We start from the raw sequence: 21,927 nt of genomic DNA, 5'->3' as shown, positions 1-21,927 counted from the left end.
CGAGAAGTCGCTGGTGGCGCAGCTGGCTGCCGCGCAGCTCGAGCTGCAGATGACCGCGCTGCGCTACCAGAAGAAGTTCACCGAGTACAGCGCGCGCCTCGATTCACTCAGCCGCTGCGTGGCCGCGCAGCCGGGCAGCAGCAAGGTAGGAGTCTGCTTCTTTCGCGGCGCCCCGCTGCTAGGTCCCCTGGTGACCCAGGTCCTCGCCCTCGGAGCACTGGGATGCCAGTTCCCGGGAGCATCCTTGCTGCCCTGCTCCTCCAGCGCTTGTCCGCTAAATTACCACGTGCATGTCGTGGACCCTGAGTTCAGACTCTGGTCCCTACAGGCCCAGTATGGCTATAACGTTTAGGGGGTCTAGAAGGGGTAAAGGAACCCACCATAGAGTGTAGAGTAAGCAAGGAAAATGGGGCTCCCGAGGAAGGCGCAGCTCTGCTGTGACACTCACTACTGCACAGCCGGGCCAGGAGACCTCAGGGAAGTTGCGTTCTTAAATTGGGAAACCATGGACCTTATAGATAGGACACATCACAGCATGAACTGTGCTCATGACCCGCCACAGTTCCAGAAAGAAGAAAGGGAACTGAAGCCAGTGCAGTGTGTTGAGAAGGTGGCCAGGACAGGGGCCTCTTGTGTAAACCGGCTGCATCAAACACAGGCTTTGCTGCCACAGCACTGGCTGACCTTGAGGAAGCTTCTTCACTTCTCTGCATTGGAACTCGAGTCCTAGAGATATGGGAGGGTAAAGCACCGCAGGCACCCTGTGAGGTTTTCTTCAGAGTGACAACTGTTTTCAAACAGCTAAGCAGCCGGACGACTTTGTGGCTTAACCTCTGCAGGTGCCTCAGTTTCTCGCCATGTAAAAGGTGATGGTTTTCTTCCGGCAGAGACTGTATTGTAAGCTCTGGCACCATGCCTGATGGCAAGTAAATGCTCAACACGTGTCACCTGCAGTTGTTTTGAGCATCTCCTGAGCCCATGCCTTGGTGCTGCTGCTTGGTGTAATTAAGTACAACAGCCACGGTGGGTGAGCGAGGGCTTGCTTTGTTCGCCCGATCCTTTCTTTCTAGTCATTTCCTTTTGCATCGAGTGAGATAGGTGTGGTGCTTCCCACTCTGTGGCGGCAGACACAGAGGCTTGGAGGAGTCTTGTGCCTGGGTCACAAAGGCCAGAGCTGGGTTTTAATCAGTGTACTTGTCTTTGTAGCTAAAACCACCGTCATGCTGTCTGTCGGTACAGCCATGAGCACCAGTTCCTCAGTGTTTATTAAGTGCCAGCAACCATAGGAAGCACTACATGCATTATCTGTTTAATCCTTCCGGACAAGGAAACTGACTCAGACATTATGTAACTTGTCCACACTCATTCAGTCACTCAGGGGAAAGTGCTGGATTCGGGTTCTGCCTCTGCCTCCTCAGTCTTGGAGTGGGATGAGATTTGGGGTGTGTAGCTACTTTTTTGTAGTTGGGGGTTGCTATGCGCACTGTAGGGCATTCAGCTGAGTCCGTGGCCACTACTTGCTGAGTGCCAGGAGCCCTCCCACCCAAATCACAATAACCAAGCTGTCCAGATCCTGTCAGATGTCATCTGGGCACAGCATTGCCCAGGTTGAGAGCCACCCGTTTCCCTGATTGCAAGAGCACATTTTCAACAGTTGAGTGCTTCTGCCTTCCCGAGGAGGGACCTGGGCCCTGCTGTTGCCCCTCTGGTTGTCTGCTCCAGATGGCCTGGAAGAGAAGGGAACATATTTGCCCAGGGGGACCCCAGGGGCCCATGTCTGCTTTGCTTCCCCCTCCTCTGCTCCAGCCCCCTTCTTCCATATGCCCACAACAGGCCTGCAAGTTTTCCGACACCCCCCCTTCCTGGCCCCTGGCCTGTCTGTCAGCTGCAGCCTCAGCAGCTGGCCAGCTCTGGGAGAAGGGCAAATATTTACAGCTCCTCAGCTCACCCAGGACCGCACAGGCACACAAAAGACTGGTGTGAGTCTGCGAGTCACCAAAACAGAGGGCAAAGCTTGGTTTTCAGTCAGGCGCCAGCTTTGGGGCAAAGGAGTTCCCGGCGGTTTCTCCCATGGATGCTGTCATCTGGACTTCCTGCGTCATTTTAAAAGCGACGTGTATTTACAAATAAGCTCTTGGCTCCCTCGGAGTTTATGCATCATTCATTGTTGAGCTAGTTTATTATTCTTTCTTGCCTGTCTGTTTTCCTTCTGCAGTATTTGGGTAAATGCTCTCTCAGAATCAAAAATAGGATACTTGAATCAAAACTGTGAATGTTTTTGAAACTTGGGTAAATGGAAGAGATAAGTGTATTAAGCCTAGAGCCAAGATGTCGATTCTGAGTGTACAGGGCAAGTGTCATTCGGCAATTGGAGCCCAACTGTGGACTTCCATGGACCTCACTGCCAGCTTTGCTAACAGCCAGCGATGGCCTGACCCTTAAGGTCCCTGAAATGCTTCTCTGGAGTCAGACCTGGCAGGCCTCTGCTGAAGCCTCTTGTTCTGAGGTTAACCCTCTGTGGGCCTTGCTGAGAGGTTTTGCTGTCCTTGCTGAGAGGTTTTGCTGTCCTTGCTGAGAGGTTTTGCTGTCCCTGCCTCAGCCATAAAAACTCTGGAAGTGGTTTTAGAACTTGTTTATTTTATGGAGCCAGCTCTCTGTTCCTGCTCCATGCTGTTTTTTCTCCTCCAAAAGGCAGGAGGATTTATGTCACCTGGAAACGCTCATGTATGTTTTTGTTTCATTTTTTTCTAAATTCTAATGTTTGCTTCTCTGTTACAAGCTGAAATAGATAAGAAACACTTCAGAAGATTTTCGGTACCAGATTCAGAGCCTAAAGCTTGTTCTATAAATGATCTGGCATTCTTCAGATTATCTTTGGTGTCAGGTTTTTTGGGTTTTTTTTGGACACCTGCTGAATGCTCAGTGTTTGACAGTGCTGTGCTTGTGTAGATGTTGTCTCCCGTATAAAATGTGAGTTACATCAGTGCGTCTTTAAGTATGAATGGAATCACTGGAGAACTTGTTTTAAAAAATTCCTGCATCTCAACCCTGGAGATTCTGATGCTCATCCAGGCTGCCTTGGGGCCTGAGATGCTATATTTTTAATAAGCACCCTTTGTGATGCTGGTCCTGTGAGTAGCTTCTGAGTTAAGAGTTCAAGCTCAAGTGTAGACATACACTAAGCATGCATTGATCTTTACTACACACTGATTCTATTTAATTGTGCTGATGATAGACCAACGGACTGAGGCATACTAGGCAAGCACCCTGCCGTGATGCTGCCTTTTCAACCCTCTGATCGTTTTTCCAAATACCCCTTTCAAAACATTTGAAGATCGTGACAGTATCTTGAAACCCATTCGCTAGCAGTTAAATTATAGTTGATTATTATCTATAAAGGTAACTGCAATCCCGCCTGAGGCCACACCCAGCGCGGCGGATATGGCAGTACCACACTTCAGTGTGGGGGAGAGGTTTCACTTTAGCCTGTTTCCCACCCTAACTTAGCAACCTGTTCTAAGAACAAAAGCATTTCAGAACAAAAATATCATTTGTGTTTTAAGGGAAAGGAAACATTCTCATAAAACCTTCCTTGGAGTTACAGAGAAACTTTAGATTCATACCTTCTACTCCTAGACCTGACATCAGTCTGTCATTGCCTCCAGTGGCTTTTACCTCCTGAGTATGTCTTAAATCTGTTCACTGCTTAACAGCTCATTCAACTGATTATGCTCATGCAAACCAGGGTTCTGTAGCCTCAACAAAATTAACAGTTGGAATGCATAATTTGTGTGTCTGTGTTTGTTGGAAGGAGTTGCAGGGGGAGATGGTTGTATGTATAGTAGGATGTGTAGCAGTTTCATACTTTGAAAAGTAGTGCTTCCCAAATTGTGACAGTAAAAAAAAAATGGAGTCTTTTTTTGAAATGTGCATTGGGGAACAAAATTGGTGTTTGTCTCGGCTACCATCATCACTTGCCTGGACAACGACTCTTCCCTCTACATGTCTTTTTGCTCCCCTCTAATTCATTCTCTACCTCACATAATCTAATCTCTTAGAAATATAAATCTGATTCTCAGTTTGCCTTCTTAAAACCTTCTTTACCTTCCTCTTTCTCTTCGATGACCTCAAGGTCCAGCACGATTTGGATCCTTCTGACCCACCTCTATTCGTGTTCTTCTCCCCTTCAATCTCTTCTTCCCACTTCACTGGTCTCTGAGGCTCCATGAGTGTGCCCCAAAGCCTTGTCATGCCTCTGGGCCTTTGCACAGCTGTTTCATGTGATTTCTTCCCTGAGCAAACTGCAGGCCTTCTGCTGTTCCCATCTGGAACTTAGGGTTTGATCTTCTGCCTGGGACTTAGGTTTGATCCTCAGTAGATGACTTTTTATTCTCCTTTGCATGTCAGCCTCAGTATCCTTGTCTTCAGGAAGCCAGTTTCTCTAATCTCACCAACAATGTCTGGTGCTATAGGGTCTCTCCCTCTGGTAGAGTATCCCCTGCCCTTTCATGCAGACATCCTTGCTGTAACTAAATAATTGGAAGAGTCTGTCTTTTCAGGATTATGTCCCCTGTACCTGGTCCATTGCCTTGCACACTGTAAGCTCTTAATACCTGTTCTGTGGATGAATTCAAGATTGAAAGAGCTGTCTTGTCATTCATCAGAACTTTTCAGGCTGCTAACCAAGAGAAGGCATGTGTTTAAAAAGAATGAGTTTTTCTTTGACACCCACCTCCATTAACAAAATCGTTTCCAGGTTTTGGGGAATCATCATTTTTCTTCCATTAGATCCACCCAGATCAAGTTGTACAAAGCCTCAAGTCCAAGAAACTATTTTGTCCATTTTAGAACTGGAGATAAGTGAATTTAATAGACAGTTGTGTCCAAAGGTGTTCCAGATGTTAGAAAGCTTTGAAATGTATCAGAGCATTTGTTGTCCAGTGTATTTTGTTTTTGACAAGCTTGAGCAGATTGCCATCCCATACTGTATCTAACAAAACAGCCTACTTAGGCTGAAAGAATTGCAGGCTGTCACTTCTCTTCTATTTCAGTTACTTGTAAAGAAAATTAGAATTTGGAGTACAGATGCGTTACCCAGCTCCACTGTATTAACTGAGCCTAACTGGACAATTCGAATTGGGAATTTTGTCAAGATTTATCTGTGAGTCATTATTTCTGTTTTCAGAGTGAAGCTTGCCTCTCTGTAAAAATGTTTGGTGGGTAGTAATCTATTTATAAAGCAGTTATGCATTAAACTGGAGACTAAGGAGCTTTCAAAGAAAGGAAAGAGGTCTTGAATTCCATTGGCTGCCACATACTTCAGGTGCTCTGGGTATATACATACAGTACCTTCTCTGTCTTCTTTATTAGATACACTACTTTCCCCCTCCCTCCCTTCCTCACATCCTTCCTTTTCTTTTTTTCCTTATTTTTTTCTGGGGAGGTGGTGGTTAGGAGAAGCAGATTATAAAACATCATAAAGCAACTTAAGTCCAGAAGTTTAATTTCTAAGTTTATAGTTGGGGTTTGCACCCAGTGTTACCTAACTCCAAGCTCATAAGCATTGCCAAACTATGAAAAACATTTTTTTTACCCCTGTTGAGGTATTATGCAGGGTTTCATAAAAGCTTGTAATATATGTGAAGCACCTTGTGGGATGGAGGTGTTGATATATTCTTATTTCATCCTCAAACAGACACTGGGAAGTAGGTACTCGACCCATGACCCAGTTTCTTCATTTTACATATGGATGCACAGAAGCTCAGAAGGTTAAGTAACGTGCCCAACATGTTCCCTGGTTCATTTTAGTTTGTCTGTTCGCCTCTAGTCCCTAGTGATAAAATGTGTTTGCCCCATGCCATAACTCCCAGTTTCATAAGTCCAGTGTAGAGCCACGTAGAACATAAAAACAAAACAGATCCTCCTATAAAGGAGATTTAGACAACATAAAAAAGAATAAAGAGATAGTGTCCTGAATGGAGTAGTGCCTTATGTCTTTAATTTTTACCCTAGTTAAGAGTGGTTGATGGCACAAACTAAATGAAACCCTTCCAAATGCACTCCTGCTGTTTAGCCCCCTCATACTCTTCTATCTGAAGTGCCAGGTACTGTGGTGGTCACCCTTAGATACATAGGTGACGCTAAGCTAAGCTGCTGTAACCCGTGGGACCAATAAGACACCCACTCGTGCCTTTGACAGCACAACTCTTCCTTCTTTGCTCCCCCTAGCTTCTTAGCTGTGAAGCAGCCGCAGTCTCTCCCTGAGTAATGGCGGCCTAGTAAGCCAGTTCAAGAAGAAGGGGAGGTGGTGTAACATAATGATTACTCTTGTAAAGAAAATAACTAACAGATGGACTGTGTGGCCATCTTTCTCGCCTGCTCCCCAAAGATCATTATGAGGAAGTGAAAAGGCAGACATCACGTTGCTTTCCTGTGAGTGGGCCCTACAGCAGCTCCATCCCCAGGACAGGGGAATATGTGTGCAGAGCTGAATCCTGGGCAGAGAGGTCACCCAGGAACTTTGCTGACAGCTGTTTCCAGGTGCCTCTCATCCTTACTGCATATAGATCAAGAGAGGGGTGACGTCTCATGAGGCCGTCGGGGTCAGTGGGCAGGCTTCAGGGTGCCCTGCGTAGAGCTTCTGTGTGGCTAGAATTGCTGATTCAGGCCGCCATATCACCAGCCCTATTGCGGATGGACTCTGGAAGGACCGTGTAACCCACACTAAAGTCTTAACTGCCTCAGCTGTAAGATGGGATGGTAACACGCCAGCTCACACAGTAGTTATTAAGAGGAAGTATATGCACATCAAGGGCACAGTAAGATTTATCAAGCATGTATTAAAATATCTGTTAATTGCCAGGCACCCTTGGGCTTTCAGCACTTTTTTGAATTAGCTGTAGAAAAAACATGAGAAATTTGAAGTGGGTGTTACAGAGAAAAGGGAGAGATTTTTACTCAAAGATTCACAGTTTTCATTGTAAGCCTCATATTGCGTTGTCTTAACTCCTTCTCCGCCTATCTATACTCTGACACTTTCAGTGGGGGAAGAGGCATGAGAGCTGTTCAAGTCATTTTCACTGCCACTTCTTACGTAAAGGAGGAATCGGAAGCTCAAGTGTTGTTGGGTTAGTATATTTGTTTGTCCCATTCACATTGACAAAGCTAAAGAGAGGTTGGCCAGGCAAAGCTCCTACCTTCCTCTAAGCAAACATTTAGGGTTTTATAGCTGAACAGCCTGTTTTCGCTTAGTAATGTGGGAAGTAAAATGCTTCAGGTTGGGTAATTGGTTGTTTAAATTTCAAACATTCCAAATACCCTCACTCGGGTCCTGAGAAAAGCAAATATGCTTTAGGTTATTCTTTGAGCTGCTATAACAAAAATGCTATGTGCTGGTTAGCTTAAATACAACAGAATTTGTTTCTCACAGATTCTGGAGGCTATGATGCACAAGATCATGGTAGTGGATCAGTAACTTGTGAGGCCACATTTCCAGTTCGTAGATGGCCATCCTTTCACTGTGCTCGTGTAGTGGAAGGGATAAGGAGTCTGTCTAGGTCCTTTCTTATATGATCACTAATTCCTACTCAGATGGCAAAGGCATCTCCTGTTAGCGCCATCGCCTTGAGTGTTAGAATGCAAACACGTGGATTTGGCAAGGATCCGGACATTCTCTCCGTAGTATACTCCTTTGTCTATCCAGTGGATGTGTTAAGATTCACCAGTGCTTTAAATAAGGTTCATGGGACTGATCAATGGTGGTGGTTTGCATTGTATTTGGCTGTTTAATCACCAGAAAAGCCAATGAGTCAATGACAAAAGAAAGATAAAAATTTGAAATCAATCTCATAGAAATAGAAAATTCAACATTCAGGGATGTCTAAGGTGTGACTATAGTAGCAAATACATTTTTAAAACTATAGAAGCTGGGCATGGTAGTGCATGCCTGTAATCCCAGCACTCGGGAGGCTGAGGCAGGAGGATGGCTATGAGTTCAAGACCAGCCTGGGCTACATAGTGAGTCCCAGGTCAGTCTCAATTACATAGTGAGACCCTGCCTCAAAAAACCAAATAAATAAATAGATAGATGATAGATAGATAGATAGATAGATAGATAGAAAACTATAGAAATACTGAAAAATTTTGTCTTAATATTATTTTTCAAAAATATCTTATTTGTCTTATAGATATGTATTTACTGTTCTACAGATACTGTGACTCCAGAAAAGCTATGTCTTTGTTTCTTGTCATTGCCTGTACACGTGTTTTGGTGACAGACCTACCCTGCTAATACACGGACTGCATCCAGTTTCCACTTAATCTGTAGCACATCCTCATGACTGACCATCTCTAGTCTTAGGCTCAAAACAATTTCCTGTTCTGTTCTTCCTCCAAGAATCCTTTCTTTGGAACTGGAGTTTGAATTACAGGGAGGGCTTAGTCTGCCCTGCTTCATTAAAAGTTACAAAGTTTGAACTACAAAGGGGACAAAAGCATTGAGTGTAGGGAGTGAAGACATCCCGGCTCTTCAGCTCTTCAGTGCAGGACTTCTGGCAGCCTGCGCTGCCTCTTGGCCCCCCAGCCCCCACCTCTGTGCATTTTTGCCTGGAGACAGCCAAATATACAGTGCTTTTATGTCCCTAGTCGACAGACAGAGCTGTTTCCCAGCTGTGCGAGTCTCAGTGAGCTTTGCATAATCCAAGGCTGAGAGGTGTCTTGTCACCATAGACACAGACTAGCGGTCAGTGTGTTCCATGCCGCCAAACCCACACTGGGCAGCTTTCCAGTGCAGCCCATTCTCTCTGGGAGCCTGTGACATGAAGGACTGGGAAACACCCATCACTGACAGAAAGGAGTAACCCTCAGTGAGGGTGACATGCATGGACCTAGAAGTGGCTTCACTGATTAAGAGGTGGCACCCATCCAAGCTTCTGAGGCCAGATTGTTTTGGGGAGAACAACAGTGACAGAAATGCTGAAATGAAAAGAGACTTTGCCTGTCAGAGATGGTTTGCATTCTTGAATGCTTAAATAATTTAAAAGTAGCCCTCATAGGTGATTTGATAAAGACAATCACTCAGCCCTCAACAACAGGGATGTGTTCTAAGAAAAGTATTGTTAGGTAATTAGTTGGAGTACAAGAGCCAGAAAATGTATTCCTATTCACATGGCTGTGATGACACTAGGTGGTATCATTTTATGAGACCACTCACGTATATATGGTCCATCCTTGAGTGGAAAGTTATGTGAAATGTTATCCTGGGCAGGATTGTATTTTCGCTATTTAATTTTTTACTGTGAATTTCCCTGCAGCCTTGCCACAGATTCTTACATTGTTAGAACTCAAGATGAAAGCTGAGCAGATTATCATTCAGGCATTTTAACAGTGATCTAGGCGTTACTATAATGTTAACATATGATAGCAAAGTATATTTTAAGCAAAATCAGCTGCATATTTCTGACAACGGACCATCCATTTCTGCTTGTGATTTGTTGGCTTCGGTGCTTTGGGTGGTTTAGGTCTTCGTTTAGGTCTTGATGTCCAGAGCTCCTTTTCCAAGTTCCATGTATTTCTTCTCTTTCCCAGCCCAGAAGACCCAAGCTTCTCCCATGGAAACCTTCATTGCACTAGGGACCAAGCTTCCCCCTTTAAATTGAGGTTTGGGGTAGGGGATAGGGTGCCAAGGGCCTGTTAGAGCTCCCTGCCCACCTGCCAAAGGACAGTGATGTTACTAGACTGCAGGCTGGTACTCAGCTTCCTTCTCCATCTCCCACCCAAGAGCTTGGTCAGAACTCCTATGTCTCCTGAGACCTGGCTACAAGGAAAGGCACCTGCTGTCTGGGCAGTAGAGCCATCTCTAAGAGGAGATATCAAGGAGGAGCCTCCTCACTTCCATTTGTGGCTGATGTTTTTCTTCTCTTTTTCACCTTATTTTCTGCCCAGCCCATCAAGAATGCCTCATCTAGGGCTGGGGATGTAGCTCAGTGGTTCCGCTGCCTGCCTCTCAAGTGCAAGGACCTGAGTTCGATCCCTGGTACCAAAAAAAAAAAAAAAAAAAGAATGCCTCATCTAGTAGAACTCAGAGCAGTTTAGGGTATCATGCAGTGCCCAGGGATGCTGTGCTCCCAAACTCACCAGCTCTCTTCTCCCTCCACAGTTCACTTCCAAGTCCAGTTTCTTGAACTTGATGTTTCTCTGTCCTGTTGTGAGCCAACATCTGTTTTGCATCCCCTTTGCTCCTAAGGCCATCTCCTTTCAGGCCCGGGTATGCTGTGTGCCTGATTCCCTGTTTTCCTGGCCCACAGCCCTCTTAAATCGGCATTGTCTGCCTGCCTTACCTGCCTTCTGCTCTCTCCATGTCTAGGCTGGGCCACTCCCCTTGTCTTCCTCCTCCTGCCTACCTCCTGCCCCCTCTGGAATGTAAACCACTTATCAGGTACTACTCTACCAGTCCTCAGAACGTGCCACAGATGTGGTATACACCAGATGTGATCAAAATACACAGTGAATTTTTAAAGTTCAAAAAGTGAAGACACATTGCCACTGATCCCCCTCAAAATACTCATCTTCATTTTGAACACAGTTATTTCATCGTTCTTTCCATTTTCCAAAGCTGTTCTGGGTGTCTCCTTTTATGAGTGTCTTCATGAGGTGTGGTCAAAACTACAGTGAGTACTGCTGCCAGTTCCACCCAGCAGGAAGGCACACTAGTAAGAAAATGACAGTGTTGCCTCATCAGCTTTATTCCCCAGATCTGGCCCTGTGTGACTTTCTGTTCCTCCCACAGTCAAAATAATTGTGAAAGGCGAGTGTTCTGGATCAATTCAGGAGGTTAGGCAGCCACAGCAGTGCAACCAAAGAACTCAGGACAGAGGACAGACTTCCAGAACTGCTTTAGAAGGTGGTAAGAATAGTGGTAAAGAATACATGTGTTCAAAGCGACGGAGAGTATTTTGAGGGGAATTCGTGGCAATATGTTTTTTTCCTATAATACTTTAAAAAATAATTTAAACATTCATTGTATTTTTTTTTCACACCTTGGAGCACTCTATTTACTTCACTGTAGGTCCCAGCTCTCCCAAGCTTGCTTTAGAATGACTAAGTTTGTTTAGGATCCGACACTCTACATTGGCTGGATTTTGCGAAAGAGTAATTTGTGTGATAAAAGCTCCTCGTGGCCTGGATGCTGAGCTGTGTCCATCTTAGCCCTTGACCTGGTTGTGTTTTGAGCACTTACCATTATTGGGCAGTGGACCCAGGCACTTATGTACACTTAGCAAGTATTACTGAGCGCTTTCACAGTTCACGGAAACCTTGGGAAATTGACAGTTACCTCATTCTGTGGATGAGGAAGCTCATCTCATTTACTGACTCCGAAGTCCAGAATCTCAACCATTCTGCTCTTCCTGGTAGGGGCATAATACTCTCAGGATATTCTTCAGACTGTAACAGACACTCTTAATTTTTGCAGTGATTATTGTATAATCCACTATGCTTGTTTAAACTCTAATTACAAAGCTATTTTATTGTCTAATGCTCATGCCTCCAGGTATTCAGCCTTGATTTAATGCCTGCTTCGAAAGGTAGATTTGTCATCTGTTCCGTTGTTCACATGAAGTAGGGCCCTTTCCTCTGTTTGACAACATCAAATCATAGAGAAAAATCACAAAACATGGGTTATGATAAACTATGCAGGCACAACAGTGATGTAAAATTTTCCTGTATAAGTCACCAATAAAGTGATAGATACCACTTGTATTGGTCAGGTTGGGAAAAAGTCCTGACATCCAGAACTTAAAAGAGAAAAGGTTTAATTTGACTACAGTTTCAGAGGAATCTGTCCGTGACTGGCTGGCTTCAAGGCGGGAACCTAACGGAAGAACAAAGATGCTCAGTTTATGGTGGCTGGGAAGCAGACTAGGGAACAGTGCCAAAGACGAAGAGAAAATACCCAAGGGACTAGAGATAGTACCCAAGTTCACACTTCCATCATCCACCGAGATGCACAGAAGAGCGCTTTAGCAATCCTCTAGGCGACTTCCAAGCCAGCCAAGTTGACAGCTAAGCTTAACTTCCACACCGATCTTGGCACAGTGTGTAAGAGCCTTTATCCACCTTGAATTTATACATCTTTTCAGTTAGTGGAATGCATCATTGAATGAGAATCATTTTAATACCCTCCATCCTAACACATTTTGAGCCCAGGAACAAGTTAAATGGTTAATGGGAGTTTAATGTGTTAAATGTGTCTTATGAGGTCTAGTCTTTAAAATCTCCATTAATATTTCTCTTGAAAAAAATTAAAGTAGTTAAGCTTGTTGCGAGGAGGAGAGTGGAAGGAAAATATCAGAATCAAGCTCATAGTGAGAGGATAGAATCTGACCTTTGGAAATTAGATGGAAATATGAAAATAATTCATGGCTGACTGAACTTTTCTCTTATTGTATCCCTCCTAGCATCTGGGGCTGAATCTTCTCCACGTCAATTTACTGTTATTAATGAGTCCGAAAATAGGCCCTACAACCTCAAGCCAGTGTTTAACCCTCCTGCACAGCAGACAGGGTCAAGGTGCTTGTAAAAAATAAGTACACTCTTCTTTTTTCCCAGCAATTGCATAGGCAAGGAAGTATAGGTCAATGTGGTTATTTCAAAAGGTTCTTTGCAAGCTTTGATTTGGCTGAGAAATGATGTGTTTAAGGCATTGTTTCATTTGCCCCCCTCCCCGCAAAAAAACCCAGATCCCTGAGACCAGGGCAAGATTGGATAACTTTGGGCATCTTTTTGGATGTGAAAAGTTTCATAACTCCTGAAAGCAGGCTCAGTAGTACATGGCTTTAATTTCAGCCCTGAAGGAGGCTGAGTCATTAGGAAAGACATTTCAAATTTCACCGGGATACCTTTAGTAAGACCTTGCATCAAAATTAACAAAAATAAAAAAGGGTGGAGGTTGTAGATCAGTGAGAGAATCCTTGAATTTGATCCCTCATATCACCCACCAAAAAACCCCAAACCACCCCCTACCCCCCAATGTCAATGTTCAGGATTGGAATTTTGCTTTGAATTTGCTCTTCTGGGTAAAACCTCTTATAAATGAGCTCCTTTTGGGAACGATAACTATTGAACCATCTGAGGTAGGAACAAAGATGTTGCTAATGTATGTAGAATTATCTTCCGCAGTCTACACTTAAAGGTGAGTGGTGCTGAGGAGTAATTAAGGTCTAGAGTTGGAGGGCGTGGGGATAAATACCAGCTCAACATTTTACTGGCTCTCTGATGTGGGAAAAAATTTCTGAATCACTCCTGCTCAGTCTTCCACATGTACCAAAAGGATGGTAATGTGTCAGTGATAAGATTAGTTGGATCAGTAAATGAAATCAAGAATTTAAGCATTCAGTATAGTTTCTGGACTATTGTAAGCAATGATAAATGCTTGCCATTGATAATACAGTATAATGAGATTTTCTTTTTTATCCTCCTGTACATTCTTCCTTCCTTTTTTAAGTTGTTGTCACACAGTAGATTTGAAACTAATTTTTGCAATCATTTGATTGTACATTCTTCTTTATACATCATTTGAGATTGTCACACTAAAGCCACCTGCCTTAGATTCATATGCAATTGTGCAGTTCCTACCACTGATTAGTTATGAAAGACAGGTGTGTAAGATATGTAAGGTAACTTGTTCCAATTCTCATGTATTTCTAACTTTTTCATCCCTTTAAGATAGCAAGGCAAGAAATGGATTTAATAAGTTTTTCAGTGTCCAAAACAGAAAGATACTGTTTCACTTTGAGATTCTTTCTGTTTACATCTCAAAATGATAATTCTAAATTTTTATCTTGTTAACAGCATTGAAAATCATCTCCCTTATAACTGCTCAGATTATTACAAAGATTGTTAACATTTGTAACAACCTTTGGGTGGAGATGCTGTTGATTGGACATTTTTTAAAGAAACTCATGAAATAGTCTACCATTAAAGAGACTCTTTTGGGCTTTGTTAGGTACTTAGGGAAGCAATAAATAACAGAATAAAAATCTCTCGTAATAAGCTTCTAGTGTTGTTATTAACACAAGCTTATTTTGCATATCTCATATTTTAAATAATACCATGGTTTAATGGAAGCCGTGAGACGAATGTTAAATTTATGCTCAATCCATGTGAGGTTTTGTATCTCATTCATTAATTAGAAACATCTCAAAGGTATATTAGTGAGTTCAGTGTTTAAGTGAAAGGATATTAAGTGACAGCGTGTGCCTAAGGTTAAATCCCTTTTTATTCCTCTGTCAGTTGACTTGAGAGTGTTAGCTGAGGTGCCCTGTTATCTCCATCACTTTGGCCCGTTGAACATTGTGCCTGTGTGACCTGCTTGGGTGACTTCTGCTTGTTTAAAGGTTTTCATGCTGACCAGCCTTCAACAGAGTATTTTGTGTTAAACAGCTGTGTGTTTCACATGGATTGGACAGTACTGACTTTGTTAACATGCCCCTTCCCCTTTTCCAGTACGATTCAGGATTTTTTGCTTTCCCTTCATGTGTGCATCTGACTTAACGTGTGCTGTTTCTCCCCACATCCCCCAAACAGAGATGACTATTGATGGGGCTGTGTTGCCCTCAGACTTCCAAGAGCATTGCCATTTGAACCTTTCATGACATGGCATGAATGCAGCCGTTGAGAATGGTTGTGAAACAAACAGAAAGTAGCCGTCTAGACGGCCAGCATCCAATGGGCGAGTCAAAAGAAAGCTGCTTTGCAGACCAGGGAGTCATTGATAAAAAATGGTCGTGAGGCATGTCTGGAGACCTCCAGACATTCTTAGGTGGTCGTTCCAGGGTTAGACATGTTTGCAGTCTCCTAAAGACAGGATGGAATTTCAGATTGGGTTCCAAAGTTTTCCTTGGTTAAGCTTCCCAACAGAGAGAAGATTTATGAAATGATTAGCTCAGTAGTCCCAAGTCCACTTAGAGAGAAAGATAATTACTATCACTGTGTTCCTGTTTGTAAATAAACACTTGGACTCATTTGTTCCCTGCAGGGTGAAGAAACCAAAAGCCTGACCCTTGTCCTGCATCGGGATTCTGGCTCCTTGGGATTCAATATTATCGGTGGCCGGCTGTGTGTGGTATGTTAATTGCTAAATTGTTTCACCTTTCCCTTGGGTAGCTGAAAGAGAGGTTAAGATTTGAGGGGTGAGGAGTGGAATCCTTGCTGACTTGTTGCACTGCCTGTAATTAGAGAGCAGTCTGTTTGCCTACCATCTTCACTCAGGGATTTTTATTTTGTTGTGTTCCCTACACTAGTGCTGTCCTAGTAATACACCGGCACGTGTAAATAGTTTAGCTTTTGGGGTGCATTTTTGATTGTGTGGCAGTTGGGGTGAATGAAGTTGTGTGGGATGTGTACAGATGGAACTGGGTACAAATCACCCTCCTAAACTGAGCTGGGGTGCGGATTATCTGAGTAGAAGTCAGACCTTGAGTTCTGCTCTGTCAGCTCTTCGTTAGTGAGGGATGGTACCCTACTATCTGAGTTGTCGCATCTCCAGTCTTCCCTCCCACTTCTGTTCTTTGGCCACCTCATTCATCATCATTGACCCCTCCTCAGAAAGAAGAGGCCAACTTCACATCTGTCAGTTGAGCTTTGAGGAGAATGTCTGCAGAAAGGGCTGTGGGGAATAGCCAAGGATGTGTTTCAGAATCTTGCCTTTCAAGAGGCATTATCTGAGTGTGTGGAATCCCTTTCTCTGTTCTTTCCCTAACCATTTCCTCATTTATTTCATTAAGATTTGCTTGTTCAACACATAAGTATTGAATATGGGTTGTTAGCTAAGGGCTGGGGGCATCTAGTAGAGACCTAGGAGGTGGCATCAATGAACTTGGGAAATAGATGTCCCAGTGGGAACATAGGGCAAAAAAGAAATCAATATGGAAACTATAGGTTGGGAGAAATGCAATAAAGAAAGGAAATGGAGGGTGGCATATAGGACATTCCAAAACGTCAAGGCCATCCTCAGTTAAAGTAGTCAGAAAAGGCAGGGGAGACACTGAGGACAATCCTACAGGATGAGAAGACTTCCAGCTGTGGGGTGAGTATGCTCTCCCCTCATGGAGCTCATGTGTAGATGGAGTAGGATGGGCACATCATGTCCAGTGAGGCAGGAGAGGGTGGCACTGCCCTCCTTAGTGTAACACTCTGTGCCCAGATCCGGCTGGAGATGCCTTGAAGGACCAGTTAACACTGGAAGAGAAGGCATCCTAGAGAGGGGTCATTGGAGATGAGTTGATAAAGAGCAGTGGGAGTTTGCTAGATCAAAACATGTTTTTGTTGTGTGTGTGTGTGTGTGTGTTTGTACTTGAGTACTCTTGACTATAAACAAAAGAGTATATTTAGCTACAAAATACCTGCATATATTAACTCTTGAGCTAATCTATTGCTGTTTTATAGAGTTACAAGCAAAGGGAGAATTGTAAACAACTAAATTAAAATGTTATTATGAAAACAATTTTGAACCTGTACCTTCAGTCACCCCAGTGCCTTGTGTTTCACATACCTGTTTTTGAAGACACTGAGATTGGAAATAATGAACAATCCCCAGGGTGGGGGATTTGGCAGTCCCTAAAACTCCTGGAGCAGTGGCTGAGTTGGGAGTTGGGGGATTACAAGTAGTAGAGAAAGTGATTTGGGTCAAGGAGCAGTCAGAAAGAGGCTAGGAGAAGAAATCAGGGATTTGATCATAAAAGGCCTGCTCAGTTATGGGGTCTAGCATTTGAATAACTAGAATAATGAGTGACCAAGCATGGCATCACTCAAAGGGAGTGACAGAGAGAGATTGATTGATGGATTGATTGATCAGTTTTGTGGTACTAAAAATTAAACCTAGGGCCACATACATAATATTAAACACTGAGCTACATACCAGCCATTTTAAAATTTTTATTTTTGAGACAGGATCTCACTAAGTCCAGGCTGGATTTGAACTTGTAATCCTCCTGCTTGAGCACCCAAAGTGCTGGGATTACATGTATGTACCATTGTGCCTGGCTACGAAGAGATCTATAAATATGCTTAGTTTTTAGCCAAAGCCAGAGTTTCAAAAACAGAAAAGCAAAAAAAGTTTTTTTTATAAGAAATGACAGCTTAGTTACAAGTGATTTGTAGCCATTAAGATGATGAATATTATCTGTCACATACACCATTAAATGATGCCATTAATGTGTAAATGCATAGGTGAGTGGGAGCAGCTGTTATTTCCACTTTACTCAACCCAAGGAATGTGCTCACATATTTGTGTTTCTCCCGTTATCTCTGTGAAATTCCTAAGAAGCTGTAGGATCATGTGAGCTTGGTGTATTTTTATTTTTACCTATTACCAGTTGGTTAAGGTCCCAGGCTGCATGCCATCAAGCTGTTCTGATCTTGCCCAGCAGCAAGGGTCGGCATTCCCCAGCCTTAGGAGGGGTGAGGGAGGAGCAAGGTGGGATGTGTAGTTAAATGTTTGACCTCATGAAACAACAGAATGCTACCATACGCTCTCCCACTTATGGAAAACATGTTTGCCATTGAGCACAGGCATCCTTGACTTATCTTTGTAGTTATTTTTCATACTCTACTCACCCATTATTATCAGAAACAACTTCAGTAAACAAAGTTTCTGCAGCTAGAAGAACCCGGGCTAGGAAGACCTCGGGTCGTCTAGCTCAGCCACATCAAAGCCCTGAGTTTGCAGAACTCTGGGATGGTGAGGTGTGTCTGTGGTTGCTGATTGCTCAGAGACTTACTATGTCAGTGCCAGTGAGGAGGGTGGCTGGTTTCTACACCTCACCGGGAATGGAGTGACCTGCCCCCGCTCACTGGGAATATATTACTTCCTTGTGCTTATCCAAGAGTATGTTTCAAGTTCTTTTCTTTTTCCTTTAAAAAGCAGATTCAAATACAATCCAGACCTCATTTTGTAGCTTTCATAAGTGTTCTCAGTTTATGTGGTCTTTCGGCAAGAACTACTTATGTCTGCCCCAGAGGAAAATTTAATTCCACATGAATATATTTGCCTTTGTGTTTTTTTCTTAAAAAAACAAAACAAAACAACAAACTTGTATTGATAAGCAAAAATAGCTTAATGAAATCGAAATGTATTCTACATTGTTGCTGGGCAAATCTGGCAGGTCGCTGACTGTATGCTAAAAAGCCAAGATGAGCGCAACAGTACAAATGCAATGTTAGCACTGAAAGTAAAGCATAGTTCAAATGATGTGTGTGTGTGTGTGTGTGTGTGTGTCTGTGTGTGCGTGTCCGTGCGTCCTTCCGTCCGTCTCCCAAGGGATTCCTGTTAGACGCTTGGTCGGCTTGTGAAATGGCCCAACCCCGGAGCTCCGACTTAAGGTTCATCATTGTGTGCCACTGTGTGTAATGCTCTTGGCAGGATTGCATCATTCCTTAGTCCTGAGAGCCCTGAAGAAGCGGCAGCCGGTTTGGTGTATCAGACTTTTTTTACTTAAACCTTTGGCAAGAGCACTGTATCTCCAGGTACCCCTGGGATGAAAACAATCCCTTTCGTTTTTCTTTTACCGAAACCAGCAAAACAAAATAAACCCCACGTCATGTTAGTTCACCTTGATAAGTAGCTGTAACTTAGAATGTGGTAGGAGAGGGGCCAAACAAGGAATAAAGAGATGGCTTCTAAGAGAAAAATCTAGCTGTCGAGGATGAGCTTGATCTGATGTTCTTTGATTTTGTGCTTTCTGTGGTTTTTTAAGCACAAACCGTCACCATCTGTCTTAATTTAACATATATTCTAGTATTTGTAATTGCTTGTCCTTGTTCTTCTCTGATTTTGCTTGATTTTTCTATTCTTTGAGAATAGTTACTGATATACAGTGTAGTATTTTGTAAAACAAACCAGAGCCAAAATTCCATTCCTTATCTCTTTCTTCCTCTTGATCCAAGAAATGTGAAGTGGTTAAATCAAAGGAAACACACGTTTCTTTTCATTTGATATATTGAAATCAGTTCACAGCGAACTCAAGTTTACTCATAGATCTTTGGTGATTTAGTGAGACCCTTCAAGTTCCTCTGTTGGGATATTGTACAGCCTGAAACATGAACTACCCAAATTGTGTATACATATTTTGAGCTTTTTTCTCAGTTGGAGAGAGAATTACATACAGAGCAAGTGCAAGAGAGTTGATCTAGCTTCAGTACAAAGCCAAGCTGTGACGCATTTTAGTTGTGTGACCTTGGAAAACTATTTTAACCTCTCTAGGTCTCCAGGTTTTACTCTGTGGAATGGATGCTTATTTCATATGGTTATTATGTGGATGAAATGGTGCGCACGGAGCACAACATTCCTAGTGCCTTGAATATTCCCAGTACATAGAAGCTGGTGTGCAGCCTGTGCGCCCCCTTGGGGTGTGCCTCTAGAGATCCACCCAGGTGCCTTGGGACTAGCGCCTCAGTGAGGCTGTTGGGAGAGGAAAGGGGCACAGAGGTCCTTGGATGGTCATAGTTAGTGTCCAGTGGGCCCATACACAATGCTGGGATGCTAGGCAAGGGTGCATTTGGGGCATAGCTAATGTGACACAGCACCCCCAGAATTGCTGACGCCGCTCTGGAAAGAGTGTTGACGGGATCCTGATGGCAGTTAGAGATTGTCTTTGTCATGTGGGGATAGATGTTGGGAAAAACACATCATGGGCATTTTAGGTTGTGATTTTCATTTGTTCTGATGAATCATATATTTGAGAGGGTAAGGGTGAGGGGAGTGTGTGTGTGTGTGTGTGTGTGTGTGTGTGTGTGTGTGTGTGTGTGTGTTGTGTGGGATTTTGTGGGAAGCAGGGAAAGGGGAGAGAAGGAGGAGAATGTTTTCCCAAACATTCTTAGTTACTGTTGAAGGGGGACCAGTTGAACCACATTGAGAGTAATCCCTTTCCCTGTTCAGAATATGGTCCCAGGGTGCTGTTTAAAGAAGAAAGTGCTATATTTTCATAGTTAGTTTTTTGACAGTGGCATCTTTATATATTTATGCAGAGTAAGTATTAAAATAGATCTTATGGCATTATGGGGAAGAATTTACCATACTGTTACAGGTTTTGAAATTTTTGTAGAACATCCTCAGCTTACTTTTCAAATGATTTTGTTTGGAAACAACATATGCTCCTGCCATTTAATTTATAAATTCATCTGTTAATCACTAGAAATTTAATCCACACATTTGGAAAGAATTCAGTGCTGTGCTGTTTGGAAAGAAGTTCCTGAACAAGCTGGGAGGGTTTTTATGAGCATGTTGGAGCCTTTTGGTTTTAAGAAAAGAAAGGAGTTGAGAAATGAGTTTCTTTCCCAGAAAATCTTAGTCCTGAGGTTTCAGAGATCTAAAGTGACAGGAGGAGTTTGGAGATCAAAATCTATTAGGATTTGTGGGAGGGATATGAGCTTTTCTAATACAAATCAGAACAAAGCCAAAATACCTGTTTTCAAAATTGGATTATTAGATATTGACCAGTTTAATGATGCTCTGTTCAGGAGAGATTGTGGGAGAACACTTTGTTTAATGAATTATCAGTACAAACTCTCTGGAGGGCAATTCAGCAGTATTTATCAATTGTACACATTTGACCCAAGAGTTTCAGTTGCTAGGGATTTGCACTAGGTGTATACTAACAAAGATATTTCAAAATCAGGTAGGAGTGTTTTACTGCATCACTGTTTCTAGTAGCAACAGCTGGTAGCAGTGCTCATTATCTAAATGCTAGGATACTTTTCAGATGCTTCAAGAAGTAGGGTGGGGACAGGGTGTGTAGCTCAGTCCAGTCCCAGCACCACTGAGGAAAAGAAGAAAGGAAGAAAGAAAGGAGGGAAGGAGAGAGGGAGGGATGAAAGGAGGAAAGGAGAAGGTAGTCAGAGAGAGGAGGAGGGAGGAGGAGAGGGAAACAGAAGGGTAAATGGTTGACGTTAGAAGATCATCAAGATTTGTGGCATTAAGTGACAGAAGCAAAGATGTAAGAGTAGAGCTGGCAAAACCCCAATAAGTGCATGAAAAAGGAAGATGCGTGCTTGAGAGGGTGATGCTTTAAAGTATTTTGGAAGGGATGCACAATCTGAAATAGATGCTTTATAGCACAAGAAAGACAAGAATAGGCTGGGGGCAGTAGACACTTAATATTCCCTCATTTGTGCTGTGGTTTGAAATATTTTAATGTGTATATGTTCATTTTAGATTTAAAAAAAACTAGATGAAGTAAACAGCTTTTATGGTATTGCAGCTTTTGACAAAGAAGGGACAGTAACTGTTTTAAGAGGGCAGACTTTATTTTCATGATCAACTTCATGCCTAGCATTCATGCCCGTGTTTTTTTAACCCAAAGGACAACCAAGATGGATCATCCAGCGAAGGAATCTTTGTATCCAAAATAGTTGACAGTGGGCCCGCAGCCAAGGACGGAGGCCTGCAAATTCATGACAGGATTATTGAGGTATGTGTACACTGGCCAGTGTCTTTTCAAAGGCTGAATGCCATCCCATCTTCATCTGGCTCACAGCACGATGGATGGTTGGGGTGGAAAGCCTCAAGTGGTGGATGGTTGGGTAGGAGGTGCACTTCTCCAATCATGTGGAACCAGATTGAGTGTTGATTGCCGTGGGGTTAAGTTTTTGTTAAATACAGAGAAGCTGGATTATGGGCAGCATGTTCACGATTTGGCTCCTTTCATGTGGACTTGTGTATGTTTTGTATGCTTCAGTTATAACTTTGTGCAAAAACCGTTGGAGGGTTGTATGTTAGTTAGAACCAGATGAGAAATCCCTGTTGTACAAATTGTGACTCTGTTCTTGTTGGTTACCAGGGCACAACTGTGTCAGCTTTGGAGTCATTCTAATGTCCTCAGAGCGCTCAGTTATTTTTACACATGCATTGTTCTCTTTTATATATATATATAT

General features: G+C 43.1%; 1 protein-coding gene across 3 annotated transcripts in view; it reads left to right on the top strand.

Moving 5' to 3' along the window:
* Positions 1 to 21,927, top strand: part of Pdzrn3 (PDZ domain containing ring finger 3) — a 387,594-nt gene that overhangs the window by 163,868 nt on the left and 201,799 nt on the right. For 2 of the 3 annotated variants that reach the window (XM_010629965.3, XM_019208309.2), the window contains 2 exons: positions 15,035 to 15,121; positions 21,357 to 21,464. In XM_010629965.3, coding sequence (XP_010628267.1) covers positions 15,035 to 15,121; positions 21,357 to 21,464 — 195 coding nt within the window. Of the gene's footprint in view, positions 1 to 6; positions 146 to 15,034; positions 15,122 to 21,356; positions 21,465 to 21,927 lie in introns of those variants that run through there. The other variant, XM_019208308.2, reaches the window with a different exon arrangement.

The sequence above is a fragment of the Fukomys damarensis genome, unplaced genomic scaffold (genome assembly GCF_012274545.1).
Source record: "Fukomys damarensis isolate Sample0158 unplaced genomic scaffold, DMR_v1.0_HiC HiC_scaffold_28, whole genome shotgun sequence".
Taxonomy (NCBI): Eukaryota; Metazoa; Chordata; class Mammalia; order Rodentia; family Bathyergidae; genus Fukomys; species Fukomys damarensis.
This window is presented reverse-complemented; position numbering and strand designations above follow the sequence as displayed.